The 15,292-nt window shown below is 42.3% G+C and overlaps 2 protein-coding genes across 4 annotated transcripts; one reads left to right on the top strand and one right to left on the bottom strand.

Moving 5' to 3' along the window:
• Positions 1–858: 858 nt before the first annotated feature.
• LOC141003523 (programmed cell death 1 ligand 1-like) lies at positions 859–4,474 on the bottom strand. Its single transcript, XM_073474887.1, has 3 exons — positions 4,103–4,474; positions 3,052–3,408; positions 859–2,916 (listed from the first exon to the last, which is right to left on the bottom strand). Exons 1-3 carry the CDS (start codon positions 4,149–4,151, stop codon positions 2,678–2,680), a joined length of 645 nt encoding a protein of 214 aa, XP_073330988.1. The 5' UTR covers positions 4,152–4,474; the 3' UTR covers positions 859–2,677.
• A 443-nt stretch (positions 4,475–4,917) lies between these two features.
• Positions 4,918–13,919, top strand: LOC141003503 (uncharacterized). 3 transcript variants are annotated; one of them, XM_073474862.1, is made up of 11 exons: positions 4,918–5,306; positions 5,487–5,943; positions 6,631–6,666; positions 7,119–7,382; positions 7,460–7,699; positions 8,071–8,244; positions 8,841–8,942; positions 10,982–11,080; positions 12,090–12,185; positions 12,705–12,803; positions 13,450–13,919. In XM_073474862.1, the coding sequence occupies exons 2-11, from the start codon at positions 5,913–5,915 to the stop codon at positions 13,491–13,493; spliced, it is 1,185 nt and encodes a 394-aa protein (XP_073330963.1). In that variant the 5' UTR covers positions 4,918–5,306; positions 5,487–5,912; the 3' UTR covers positions 13,494–13,919. The 3 variants fall into 3 exon arrangements, with proteins under 3 accessions (XP_073330963.1, XP_073330964.1, XP_073330965.1); XM_073474863.1 differs by lacking the exon at positions 4,918–5,306 and having other exon boundaries at positions 5,448–5,943; XM_073474864.1 differs by lacking the exons at positions 4,918–5,306; positions 5,487–5,943 and adding an exon at positions 6,506–6,533.
• The last annotated feature ends 1,373 nt before the right edge of the window (positions 13,920–15,292 follow it).

The following is a 15,292-nucleotide window of genomic DNA, read 5'->3' as shown; positions in this document are numbered from 1 at the left end:
GAGACGTTTTCTGAGCCTGTTAACGACTGAACTCTGTCCTCTGTGTCCTCTCTGTCTCTGAGGACAGCAGTGTTAGCTGTTACCTGGCAGGTTACCTGGAGGCTCAGGTGTGTTGTGTTTCAACAAAGACCTGCAGGGACAAGTCCAACAGCTCAGATCATCCAGAAACACAAACGTCTTGTTAAAGTACCATCGGTGACACGAAGCAGGAGCAGAGTGCTGAATACACATGAAACCAGAGAAGTGAGTGAAAACTCATTTCACAGTGAAACACACTGAGTTACACTGCAGAGATGAGACAGACTGCAGCCTGCCTCTCCTCTCCTACAGGACTGGGTCATAAAACATGTTATTTTAAATGAGCCGTGATGAAGTCAGAGCGATGAGATGTTTGTCAGTGTAGTTGATGAGTTCAGTTGACTGGATGAACCACACAAACCTGTTGTCAGGCGACGCAGGGATGATTGTGTTGAAGCTCTTTGTGCGACTACAGGCTCGGCCGTTGTGTGAAGCTCTGCTGTGGTGTCGGTGTTGGACAGCAGCCAGCAGATAAACACACTTTAACATTCACTTCTCCAGAAACCAAACTTACTGTGCAGCTCAGTCCTGTTCACTTTATATGAATCTACTTTAAAGGATCAAAATATATTCAGCTCTTATTTTATATATAAAAAGCTTCTGGAGCACTGGTGTTTAAATGTCTCATCCAGGACGTCCCTGTTCAACACATGTTGGAATATTTAATAGTTATATTATATTATATTATATTATATTATATTATATTATATTATATTATATTATATTAGCTTATATTATATTAGGATTTAGGCCACTGTAAAAAAGAAAAAGAGTTCTGACTTTTTGTTTGATACTTTATCTTTTGCTTTTTATTCATCTTTGCTGCAAAATAAATGTTCGATACATTTCAAAAGCAGAAACAGATTCATTAAACATGTTCACATATGATCACAACAGGAGCTACAACACAAAGTTCAACCTGGTTCTGTTTAACATTTTAAGGTGCGATGAAGATGATGGAAATAAGTTTAATTAAGTTTAATAATTAGTTTTCAGAAAACAAATCTTCTTTCTTCTTCTTTAATGTTCTTATATTGTGTAATTATTATATATCTGATATATAATAACGTGATGTGATGTAACGACCTGACAGATGAGAACACGATGTAACAAAGAATAAAAAACATTTGATGATTTCATATAAAATATAAAGAAGCTTTATAATCATCACAGCAGGAGAGATTGTGTTTTAAATCATGTCCTTGGTATGAAAAGAACAACATTATGTCTTGTTTACATCAGAAGCATAAAAAGTTTAAGTCACTGCAGACACCACAAGCTGTTATATGACCCAGTGCATTATGCATAGAGAAAATGAAATGTATCATTAAGCCTGATCTTCATGTTTCAGACCTCTTTACACCTGATTTTCAGACTTTTTGTGGGCGATCCATCTGCCGACACTTCAAACATCACAGAGCATCACATTCTGTTACAGACTCTGAGGGACAAAGCTGCCGTGATGACGATGATTCATCAGTACTTCTTCCAACCCGGTCAGAGGCCGACACACTGAACTTTAACCCTGTAGAAACTGAATTGCCCTTTTGGGATAAATAAAGTTTTCTTCCTTCCTTCCTTCCTTCCTTCCTTCCTGACACTAAAGACTGTTGAGATGCCGGAAGCTGCACCTGAACACACCACCAAGACTAAAGACGGGACCGACCCAATATCAGTATCAGGTTCTGATCTGGATGTGTGTGACTCAACTAATATCACCAATCCATGTCCTGATCCAGTTTTTATATCCCCCTGGTGCTAACACTAGTGCAGCTGTTAGCCAGGATGCTAACGCTAAATGAACCGTGCTCAGGTCAGTAAAATGCTTCATCAGTTGTCTGATGGAGCAGCTGAGAAATAAAAGACTTCAGTCTGAAGTTTTCTCTGGGATTAGTGATGTGGGACACGACATGACGTTACTACCATCAGTTATCTCTGAAACACTGCACACAAGATGCCTGGAAGCTAAGCTAACGGCTGTGCTGTCCAAGCTCCAGTGTGAAGAGTTCTGTTGTACTGACTGACTCTGTTCTGTCAGTATTAACCCACTTTTTAACTTCATTATCAACACATTAGAAGATGAACTTCAGCGCCACAATCCTCCTACGCTCCACGATGGTGAGACACCATCACACAACTCACAGGATCCCTGTCATTCACTGACTTGGACATCTTTGAGGGAGACTTGAATAAAAGGGTCATATCGAGTGTCCCAAACTCAAACACGTAAGTTTTAGCCTCATGTAGGCCGAATCTTAGACATAATATCAATAATAATAATAATAATAATAATAACACTGGAGTCACATCTAGTCTGACCCTCCCCTGGGACCACTTTGTCATGGGAAACCCTACCAGGAGCTGAGAGCTCCAGACAACACAGCTCACAGAGTCAACGGGTGCACAAACCCCCTCACCTCGGTAAGGTAGCGACTCATGGAGGGGGAACATTACTGATTTGTACTGATGAAGCAGATCATCCTGATGGAGAAACACCTGATCTATACCTGACCTCACACCCACAGAGAGAGTGAAAATCAAACAGGTAAATAACACACTGTGTAGAGAGGTCTGTGACATGTCAGCTGATCGGATCATATCAGAGGAGATTTTCACCTCCTGTTTCTTCACCAGCAGACGGTTCTGGTTTCTTGTCTCTTTGTCTTTTAGATTTGCTGAAAAGAAAAAGTCCAACAGCCAAACAAAACAGAACACCTGCTGCTGCTCCCAGTCCAACACGCAGAGGAGTGGAGATGTTGTTGTTGGCTCCGTTGTTGTTGGCTCCGTTGTTGTTGGGTCCGTTGGTGTTGGGTCCGTTGGTGTCTCCATTCTGGTCCTCTGCAGGTGAAAGGAAACATCAGTCAGGACATGAGTGAACAGTGGATCAGCCTTCATTTACTCTTCTGTCTCATGTTTGACTGTCAGGAATCAACTGCAGCTGCAGCACAGACACACTGATCTACACAAACTCACCTGTCACCTGCAGCTGGACGGTGCTGATTGGCTCAGTCCTGAGGGCTCTCTTCTTACGTCTTGAACCAGCTGTTACAACTCGACACTCATAAGTACCGACATCCTCTCTGCTCACGTTCTTCAGGATTAGAGACACGTTTCCATTCTTCAGGTCACCGTCCACCAGCTGCACTCGACCTTTAAAGGAAGAGTGCTGGAAGGTCTTATCATAGTGTCCATTGCTGTAGTAGAGGACGTACTCTGGATCCACCAGGTCAGATCTGGTCCACTCTACAGCTTTGATGTTGATGTTACTAGCATTACACTGCAGAGTTACATTCTTCCCAAGTTCCTCTGGTCCCACTTTCACCTCAGTCTCTATAAAGCAATAACACAGATGTGGAGGAACAGCTGTTAGGTTGGTAAAGGACAGCAGAGAACAGACAGGAACCCTGATATCACCTGGAGAATCCACTCATCACTCAGAACATCTGTTGAGACTGAAACATGAAGCTGCTTCAACTTCCTCATGTGATTAACAGGCAACATTCACTCAGCCAATCACAGCCCTGCAGAGATCATCATCAAGAGGAGCAGCTCTGAACCAAAACCCACTGATGTCATCAGAGAAGTGACATCATTTATACATGAAAGAACCCGAAACAAGATGTCAGAGAGTTCATCTGCTGCCCTCTGAGGTGTGTCCTGCACCGGAGCTCACTGCAGGACACACCTCCCTCCCCTGTCATCCCTCCTCCTCCCTCCCTCCCCCGTCGTCCCTCGTTCGTCCCTCCCTCTCTCATTCGTCCCTCCTCATTTCTGAGCTACGCAGTTGCTCTGAAAGCGTAATTAAGTTATTATCATTATTTATTTGTCATTTTTACATCAGGAAAGCATTTAAATATCATTTGTACATAAATAAGTTAATTTGTAAAATTTGAACATGACAAACATTTCCCACATTGTTTAAACACCTTCAAAAACCTGAAATCAACTTAAAAAAACATTATCACAGTAAATGTACATTTTCTAGAACAAGATGAATCTCTTCAAAATAAAAGCTCGTCTTTACCTGAGGCTGCTTCATACAGAAGGAACAAGAGGAAGACGAGTGAAGCCATGAAGGCTGAGAGAGCTGAGAGAGAACTGACTGAGAGCTGAGAGAGAGACTGAGAGAGAGACTGAGAGAGAGACTGAGAGAGAGACTGAGAGACTGAGAGAGAGACTGAGAGACTGAGAGAGAGACAGAGAGACTGAGAGAGAGACAGAGAGACTGAGAGAGAGACAGAGAGACTGAGAGAGAGACAGAGAGCTGAGAGAGAGCTGATCTCCTGCCGCTGTTACTGTTGCTCCTGCTGCTGCTGCTGTTGCTGCTGCTGCTGCTGCTGCTGTTGCTGCTGCTGCTGCTGCTGCTGCTGTTGTTGTTGCTGTTGCTGCTGCTGCTGCTCTGAAGCTCGTCAGGACGAACAGACTGTACATGTAGATGACGTATGAACACTAGAGGGCAGGTCTCACAGTTCAGACTAACAGGGAGGAGTCAAGGATTCAGGGAGCAGCAGTCAGAGTGAACACAGAGAAAACAAGTCTGAAAGATTTCCTCACAGAAAACACAGCACAGTTACACAACAGCACAGTTACACAACAGCACAGTTACATCCTCTGACATGAAGCTACACTGAACCAACGAGTGAACAGACTCAAACCCCAGTGACACGGGTCCAAAGTAATCAGAGTACTGACACTGTGCAGCTGAGCTTCAGAGCACACAGTTAACCAGGACTAGCTGAGGTTAACCAGGACTAGCTGAGGTTAACCAGGACTAGTGGAGGTTAACCAGGACTAGTGGAGGTTAACCAGGACTAGTGGAGGTTAACCAGGACTAGTGGAGGTTAACCAGGACTAGTAGAGGTGCAGTGTCACACTGTGTCATCATATGAGTCAGTCACAGTGAACAGCGCCCCCTGCTGGACTCACTGTGACTCTGGTTCTGGTCTCTGTTTACCTCCATCAGCTGTCTGGAGCTAACGACACACTGCACATGTGCAGACATCAACAACAAACAGGCAACAAACAGGCAACAAACAGTCACATCTGAGCGCTGAGACCCGCCTTCTAATAAATGATGTAATATCACATGGCAGCAGGAGAGGGTCCTGGTGAACACTGGACCTGAACACTGGACCAGAACACTGGACCTGAACACTGGACCTGAACACTGGACCAGAACACTGGACCTGAACACTGGACCAGAACACTGGACCTGAACAGAACAACATGTAGGACGGTGCTCACCAGAACAACAGCATGACATTAATAATTATATTATTATTCATATCAACACACAGAAAACTAACTGATTCACAGAAGTCAGATAAAAGTCCAGCAGAGAAGCTCCTGGGCTCAGTGATCACTTCTGGTGCCGTCTGACTCAAACTTCTCCCTCTGTGGACCGACAGGAGGCGGCCTGGAGCCGTGGACTCCTATTGGCTGCTGAGCGAGGCGAGCTGGACGTCACGTGACGTAGGCAGAGCCACGGACCCGCCCAGCCCGGTGCTGACTCCATCAGACTGTGATGCTGTGAATAACATGACTCACATCTCACACAGAGACATGATGATTATGAGCTCATGTCGTCACAGTGAAGTGTTTATGTGTATTTATACTTTATATGTAATATATAATATGTATTTAACAGCCCATCAGTGCTGTCTGACCCTGTTCTCTCTCTCCAAGTACAAACTCACTGCACAACAACAGACAAGTGATTTCCTGCTAAGTGTGTGACAGAAACCCACAACAGTGTCAGAGACCAAAGAGGAAGGAGGAGGGTCGGCTTGGTCTGACTGCTACATGCTGCTGAACTCAGATGACCAAGACTCAACATGGAGGACTCGTGTGTGCTGCGGCTGCTCGGTGAGTGAAAACACACTTCATGTGTGTGTTCGTGTTCGTCTGCACGTTTCTAAATGTTCATTTGTGGTGTTTGTGAGAGCGGCAGTGAGTTACAGACCAACAGATCGCAGACAGCTGAGACCATAAGGATTCACTTCATCATCAGTGTTCATCTTTATTTCAGACACGTTTCATACTAATGTTCACCAACCTGCTCTCAAACAAACAAACTAATATTAATAATCAGATAATAATCTGTTTTCTGAGCACTACAAACACACTGTAGTTATATTTCACTGATAATTACAGGATATCATTTCTTTTCCTGTCTTTTCATATCATTAATAAATATGAAATACATGAAAATCAGTTTTCAATAGTTTTCATTTAGTCTGAAGAACCTGCATGTTGTAGACTGACTGAACAGTTAAAATAACATAATTTTACTGTTATTTAAATACAGCAACCTTCAACTTGTATATTTTAAATGTTTTATTACACAACAACACATTTCCACTAATTTAATTTGTTGTTGACTTGTGAATCATATTTGACTGTAATTGTACAGAAACGGTTTGGAAACGTTTTCTGACATTCGTCTGTCCTCCTCTGTAAGTCCACTCAAACATCAGCTGATGTTGTTTCTCTGAGACGTCTGTCCTCCTCTGTGTGTCCTCTCAAACCAACCTGAGTGTCTTCTGTCTTTAGTTGTGACGTCACTGCTGAGCGGCTCCACACACCAAGGTGAGGAAACTTCTTGTGCGACTGATGAAGAGTTGTTTAGTCCCTGACAGCACAGTCAGTGTTCAGGACGCTGTTTATGGAGGGAAACAGTTTGCAAACACAATAAAACAGTGAAAACTGTCTGGATGTCCACAGACTGGACGCTGAAGATAAATGTGCTGCTATAAAAATGTCATTGTGAAAGCAGGACTGCACACGCAGCATGATGCAGCAGCTGGCAGAGAAAGTGGAGAAACAATACTGACATGTGAGACACATGAAGTCAGATCTGCTGTGTGTTTGACACCAACTCTGAGAGTTACATTTAAAACATGAGGAGACTCAGAGCCTGAAGCACAGAGGAGATCAGTGCACTTCAACAAGGTCTACAGAGACTGGAAGAGGACCAAGATACACTTCTGTCAAACTGCACATTATCATCTTTAACCACATCTCTCTGTCTCGTCCTCCAGCCTCTCTGAAGATGAGTCCTGACAGCTCTCAGCTGTTTGAAGGAAAGTCTGTCTCTCTGAGGTGTGAGGAGGACGGCAGCTCTGATGGATGGACGGTGACGAGGAACACGAGTTATGACACCAGGACTCAGTGTGAAGCTGGCTGGGGGGAAAAAGCTGGTTCTTCCTGTAACGTCGACGGTGTCAGGACATGGTTCAGTGGAGTCTACTGGTGTGAGTCCACAGAGGGAGCAGCCAGTACCAGCATCAACATCACTGTCTCTGGTAAGATGAGGCTGTGCAGTCAGTGCTGATGAAGCTGTGTAGGTGGATGAAGTGCTGTAGTTTGTCTCTGTGTTGAGGTGGAGCAGTGATCCTGCAGAGTCCTGTCCTCCCTGTGATGGAGGGAGATGATGTCACTCTGACCTGTACAACAGAGACCTCCATCCTCTCAGCTGATTTCTATAAAGATGGCTCCCTCATCAGGACTGAGCCTACAGGTCACATGACCATCCGCCATGTTTCCAGATCTGATGAAGGCCTCTACAAGTGTAACACCAGCGAACATGGAGAGTCTCCACCCAGCTGGATCACTGTCACAGGTCAGGAGGTTCAACATCAGACAGCCCTGTCTCCAGAGTCAGTGTCATCATCGTATGTTGAACATTTCTGTTTCATACGTAGCAGATATGTTAAAACTTTACACGTCTTTATGTTTTAAGTTCATGTTTTGTCTCATAATACCACAGCTGGACAACCTGACATCTTGTTAAAAGTATAACATTCAGCCCATCACCTGATTTATTGGCCTGTATATAAAGTAAGTGGGGCTCAGGCTGACACAGAACAAGAGGAACAGACCAGACAGGAGCAAGTTCACTGTCTGAGTTTAACCTCGTTACTCTCTACAGTGAAACGACTGAATGAATTCATCTGATTTCTGTTGCTGATGACAATCTTTTGTTCATTTTAGAGAAACCTGCTACGACAACTTCTCCTTCACCCTCCTCTCTTTCAGCCTCCTCTCATCCTCCTGACTCTGTGTGGTCGATTGTTATTCTGTCCATTCTGTCCATTCTGCTGGTTGTGGTTCTACTGGTTCCACTGGTTCTACTGGTGAGATGGTGCATCAACAGGAAACCTAAAGGTTCGACACATTCAGACACATTCAGACACAAAAAAAGACGAAAGCATGAATTGTGTATTATGTTTCTCAGCCGTGTGCTGCAGTTCACAGATTTGACCAGAGTGAAGAAACAACAGCGCTGACGTTCTGTCAGAGACGTCTCTGTTCTGTGTCACAGACATGTCTGCTGGAGTTAGCATGCTAACCAGCTAGCCCCGGCGTCTTCTCACAAGACCCGCCCTACTCCTCCTCTGATTGGTTGCGTTCTCTCTGCTTGACTCAAGCTGTTAACTCACAGCAGCTTTGACGATGTTTGTTTGTGGCAGTGAGCAATAGCCAGTGAGAATAGTGAGCAGCAGTTAGCGGTCATGCTGCCTCCTATAGTTTTTTAAACTTCCTTCAAATTCTGGCCATTTCTCACCAACTACACCTTTAAAGCTGCTGATATTCACATTTATATGAACATGTCAGACACAAATCATTACAGGTTTAAACTGTAACAACTGTTTCCTGAAGTCAAACATTCGTTCAGATCCTCGTTCATCAGTTCAGCTCTGGAGCTTTTGATCGTCTTTAGACTTTAAAATTGAAATTTCTGTTATTTTGGTTCATTTCAGCAGCAGAAGAAGAAGGAGGAGGTGATGACATCAGAGATGACATCACATACAGTGGTGTTAGAATATCACGTCCCCCAGAACAGCCAATCAGACGGAGCAGAGGTAAAGATGCTTTAACTGATTCAACTGTGTGTGTGTGTGTGTGTGCTTGTTCTTGTGTCTTTGTGAGGACCGCTCTCAGCTCGACACCATGAGGACATTTTGTAACGTGATGTCAGCACATTTATATAAACTGAGAATATTTAAGAAAGCGTGTTCATGTAAAATAAAACTAAAATCAATGTTTCCACAAAGTCCACAAAGGTTCAGACTGTAGCTCGGTCTGTCTCAGGTGATGATACTGTGTTGTGTTAACGTGCCCTCCTGTCCGTTTGTTTCCTGTGGTGAATCTGCTAACAGAAGCTAACTGCTGTGTGGTCGTCCTGCTTCCTGTTTCTGATGAAAACACCTCAGCTGAAGGTGGTGCTGCTCATGTCTCACTGCAGGACTGTTAACAAGAAGAAATAATACACATGAATCATAAACTGTTTATTTAACGTAGACAGTAAATACTAAATACTCTTTATCTCCTCCATGCAGTCACTTGTTGTTACTGTTCACATTTACACTCTGTGACTTCATATTAAATTAATCAGATCAGATAAATAATTGCATAAAATAATCAAATAAACAAAAAGTTTTGTGAAGTTTTAATTATTGATTGAAATAAGAGAAAAACGACAGTTTGTATAATGACTTCAGCTACAATAACAGAACTATTATCAATTATAGTTCTTCACAATTAACAATTAACTAAAACAGAACTTATACAGACAAATGTTACAAAGTGCCTTCATGGATGTGATCCCTCACTGGCTTCCCACCAGCACCAACACAGCTTAATGACATTTGTCTGAATACATAACCGAAGCAAAGTGGCTGCTACCGGCCCAGAAAGAAACATTGTTGTGGCCCAGATACTGTGTGGAATGATGGTCCGCTCCGTGGCCACATGTCAGCCAAGAGTAAACCAATAAACCAGAACGGGCCCAGACTTGGGCCGGGCTGGGTGTTGTCTTTCAGTACCTTTCAGACTCTGTGCAGACACTTCACCTCATCACTGTCACTAATGCTTGTGTGTTGTGTTAACGTGCCCTCCTGTCCGTTTGTGTCCTGTGGTGAATCTGCTAACAGAAGCTAACTGCTCTGTGGTCGTCCTGCTTCCTGTTTCTGATGAAAACACCTCAGCTGAACGAGGTCCTGCTCATGTCTCACTGCAGGACTGTTAACAAGAAGAAACAATATACATGAATCATAAACTGTTTATTTAACGTAGACAGTAAATTTTAAATACTCTTTATCTCTTCCATGCAGTCACATGTTGTTACTGTTCACATTTACACTCTGTGACTTCATATTAAATTAATCAAATCAAATAAATAATTACATAAAATAACCAAATAAACAAAAAGGTTTGTGAAGTTTTAATTATTGATTGAAATAAGAGAAAAACGACAGTTTGTATAATGACTTCAGGTACAATAACAGACGGCTGGTTGTTGTCTTTCAGTACCTTCAGACTCTGTGCAGACACTTCACCTCACCACTGTCACTAACACTTGATTCAGTGTTAATCTGAGTGTAGACTTATTGATTTGTTGACAAAATATAGAATATCAGCAGAATTATACATTAAAACAAAATAAGAGGTTAAACACAGAAACAACAAACAATAGGACGTGTTTCCTTCCTCACGCTGAGGTAAGATATGAAAGAGAACAATCTCAACAAACTAAATGAACTTGACTCAGAGTTTTCTGCATCAAACTGACCTTAAACACACTTTATGTTTTTGTGTTTTATTCTTTTAATCTTGCAAATCAAACCACAACACCAACTTCCTCCTGCTGTTTCCAGTGAACTGTGAACTGAAGCTGCTGATGTTTCTCATTATAGTGATGGGTGGAGTGACCTGTCAGTACAACGTGTTTGTGGTCGTCCAGTTTAAATTTGATCTGTTGCTTTTCACAGCAGGGGTGTTAAGAAGAAAACAACTGTTGCAGACATTTATTAACTCCATAATCAATCGTATTATATCTCTGCATGACAAATAATGTAACGATTCCTCCTGCAGAAGTGTTTATATTCTCCTTCTGTTGCAGAGAGTGATCCAGCTGTGGTTTACTCTGCAGTGAGACCAGCAGAAGACGTCAGTTATGGACAAGTCGTCTTCAAAGACAAGAAGTCAAACAGGACCAGAGGTACAGCTGCTCTGCTTTGTCCCCGTCATGAACAAACACCAGTATAATGTGTCAGAGAATGATTAGTGGACACATTTTAGGATCAAAATGTAATGAAACAGCACTTTCACAGACAGACGTTACAATTAAAAGTGCTTACAAGGATGCGATCCCTCTCTGGCTTCCCACCAGTTTAAACACGACTAATGAGGGACTGCTGCTGGAGCATCATATCTCATAAAATCAGTTGTATGAGGGAAGTTGAGCGCTGAAACACCTGTGTCCATCCTCAGGGGTCTTTAAACCCTGGACTCAGGCTGACAGGCAGAGCTTCCTCCCCACTTCCAGTTCTGGAGTTGGATTTCCCATTAGTTCAGTCCACTGATGTTTCACACACTCATGTTTTACATTTCACCGCATGTCAAACTAAGTCACAACATGAAGACACCAGAGAGTATTAAACCACACGGCAGCATAGTTCATGTGACAAATCTCAAACACTTCAGGCGTCACTGACTGAAATCAATCCAAAAATTAAAGCTTTTTACTTTAACGATACTTTCATGAGGAGAGCGGTGGATATGAAGAGGAGACGGACTCAGCAGACGAGGAATATGTTGTTTCTGAACTCTGGTAACATTGTAGGTTTTTTCCACTCGTCATATCAAAGCACACGATCAACTTCCTCCTGCTGGTTCCAGTGAAGCTGGTGATGTTTGTCATGGCAGAAAGTGATGTTTTGTGCCTTGTGGTTAATGTGTCATTTATTTTAGTAGAAGCGAGCAGCTTCGTGGTCATCACAGTTAACTTCCTGTTACACATAGAGACCCTCTGAGAAGAGAAAACAACCTGCTGCCATTTATCAAATAATTAAATATTAATAAAATATATAATCCTACATGAAAAATGATTATTTCTACAGCAGATAGATTGAGTGTTGCAGTGCTAACACTAGCAGTAAATACACCAGCAGCTCTGTATAAGTTGTTGTACATGCAGTCATGTAATGAGGATGTTTGTTGTGTTGCAGAGAGCGATCCAGCTGTGGTTTACTCTGCAATGAGACGAGAGGACGTCAGTTATGGACAAGTCAACTTCAAAGACAAGAAGTCAAACAGGACCAGAGGTACAGCTGCTCTCTATTTATCAAGATATTTTTATTTAAGCATGATGATGTAATATAAACACATGACATGAGCATACATAAATATACAAGAGTAGATAGATATACACAAAATCAGATGACATCATACTTCGTTTTTCTTCAACATGTGTATAAAACAGAAAACCACAAGGCAACGAGACTCCATCCTCCCAGCCAGCCCAACACTGTGATAGCTGAACAGTTTCTCTGGACTGAATGGAAACAATGTTGCAGAAAAAAGCTGAATATTTCCAAAAGTATAACAGATAGAAAAGCTAGTTTGTGTTTTTTGACATGTTAATAAGTCAACATGTTCATGCATCCTCTCTGACGATAACTTTTTCTCAGCTGAACTAAAAACATGTCACCTATTCTAATAAATAATACCTGAAGACTGAATAATGACTACTGTAGCTGGACAGCAGCAGTAGCTCCACCAGCAGCTCTGTATCAGTTGTTGTACATGCAGTCATGTAATTAGGATGTTTTTCTGTTTTGCAGAGAGCGATCCAGCTGTGGTTTACTCTGCAGTGAGACGAGCAGAAGACATCAGTTATGGACAAGTCGTCTTCAAAGACAAGAAGTCAAACAGGACCAGAGGTACAGCTGCTCTGTATTTATGAACCAGCTTTGGACAATCCAGCTCCAGTCTTAATGCAAAGCTAAACACATCCTGATGACATCTCAGCTCACACAGACAGGAGACTGATATCAGCAACACTTTATATTAACACACACAGATTTCTACATGACTGCAGATCCAAACAAATTAAAGTTACCTGTGAAGTCTTAACATAATTATTACGGTTTTCTGGTTTGATTGATTGATCAGCTGTTTGGTCTCTAACATGGTGAAACAAAACAGAGTCTTCAGTTTACTGTCACAGAGGAGGAGAGACACCAGGAAGTGATCACATTTAACAAGCTGACATCAGAGGACCTGATGACCTGAAGCATCTTAAACCAGTTTATCCATTTTTAAAATAGCTGGGGATCAATTTGATAGTTGAAAACTAATTGATTAATTGATTAATCATTGCAGCTTTATAAATTACAGCTTGTGATGCTACAGTGACTTCCTGTGTACACAGCTGATAGCTCCTGATTGGACAGTGCTACAGATGTTTCCTAGACACGCTACATATGGTGCCCCGTGTGAGGCTACACGAGCAACCTGATGCAGTGAATCAGTAGTTTGAGTATCCAGTTCAGAAGTTGTTGTTTATTTGTTTGTTTGTTTGTTCAGGGTTGAAGTCGGAGCCGGAGGTCCTCTACTCGTCACTGAGGTAGACCTTCACACCAGACCAACCAGTGGTGTCCAGCCGGCCTGTGATTGGTCCCCAGAGACCCTCACACCTCAGCACTGTCATCTGCTTCACTTCTTATTTGATATGTTGAAGCTAAATGAGACTTTTGCAGCTACAGAGAGACGAACAGGTCAGATTAGGAGGAAGTTTTTAGAGTTTTTAATGTGTTTTTAAGTGAAATAAAAAATATTAAAGTAAAGATTAAATGTTTAAACGTTTGTTTTTTAAGTGACTCAAAGTGTTTCAGTGCAGTTCACAACACTTGTTTCATTCATGTTTCTGTTGAACAGAGCCTCCACCTGTTTAGTGTCATATCTAACTTCACTGTTATTTAAACTATATTTATGTCTATTGGACTGTGTTCTTGTTATTTCTCTGCAGGATCAATAAACTTTGGTCTCACTTCTTATTTTCCTCGTGTGCTTCTGTCGGTTCAACTCAGCTGTCAGATGGAAAACTGGGCTTGTTCTGGTTTGGTTGTGGCTAACCGACACACACCTGCCTTCAGTGCAGATAAAGAACAAACTAAACCGCGACCGCAGACTATAAACAGCCCGAGCATCATTCACAGTCGACACACAGTCTGAGTTTGAAGAGTTTTGATTGTTCAGTCGGTGAACCACTGAGAAGATTCATGCTGTAAAGTTTCTGCATCATGATGTAGTAAATAACTGGGTCAGCTGGCTTCATTCAAACAGCAGCTTCACATTGTTTCAACAGTCTGGTGACCATATGGTCACAGAAACACACTCAGACTGGAAAAGATCAAACTGAAGAAATTAAATCCACAGCTTCTGTGAAAACACATTTAGAAGTGGATCTGAGGTTAAGATGAAGCTTCAGTGCTATGATTTATTTGAGTCGTCTGACTCAGAGAACAAAAGTCTTTCAGTCAGTTGCTCATAACTACAGTAGAGAATATGAGCAGATATACAGAATGTTGTTCTATGAGACCAAACATATCGAGTGCTCCACCTCTCAGACTTTCATTATTTCACCTGAAGATGTGAAGAGACGGAAAGAAGGAAACCATCTTTTAGAGAAATGAGACGTCCTTTCATCCAAACTGCCATCTGATGACTGCAGCTGAGCTAAAGACAGATCAACACCAGATCAACACCAGATCACAGCACATGTATTAAAAGAGGCTTTACTGTTGAAAGGGACACAGCAGGTAGATGAAGCTGCTGAACACTGAGTAGATGTGAGATATTCAGACACCTGACGAGGACGCTGAGTGTTTCTCTTAGTTTCATTACTACACAGACCGACAGCCAAGTGTCTGTAGCTTCAGGAGTCACTTCATGATTAAAGCTGCAGAAATAAACCTTCATATCTGTGATCTTTGTCTCCATTCTCCAGCCTGTGATCTGACTGTGCTCCACCTGCTGGTGTTCTGTCTGTACTGCATCTCCACTGTCCTCACAGTGTCTTTATGGACTCAGGTCCACAGGTCACACCGAGTCCCAGCCTCAGAGAGACCTGTGGTTCTGGTTTCTTCTGGATGAGCAGGTTTTAACTTTCTGAAGTTGATGTTTCAGAGCACGTTATGAAGGAATTATGATCTTTATTATTTCAACACCTTTTTTAGGAAATACTCTAAATACACTGACTGAGATAAAAGCCTCATACAAGCCCACATCAACAGACCAGAACTATCTCTGTAAACCAGTTTGTTTCAGTCCTCATCACGTCACCTTTTAGTGTTACTGACTCAAAGTGTTACTGACTCTGATTCTGAAGTGAATTCAGCTCTGAGCTGAACTACATTTAGCAGCAGTT

The sequence above is a fragment of the Pagrus major genome, chromosome 10, assembly GCF_040436345.1.
Source record: "Pagrus major chromosome 10, Pma_NU_1.0".
Classification (NCBI taxonomy): domain Eukaryota; kingdom Metazoa; phylum Chordata; class Actinopteri; order Spariformes; family Sparidae; genus Pagrus; species Pagrus major.
The sequence above is the reverse complement of the archived record's forward strand: the minus strand, read 5'-3'. Positions and strand labels throughout refer to the sequence as shown.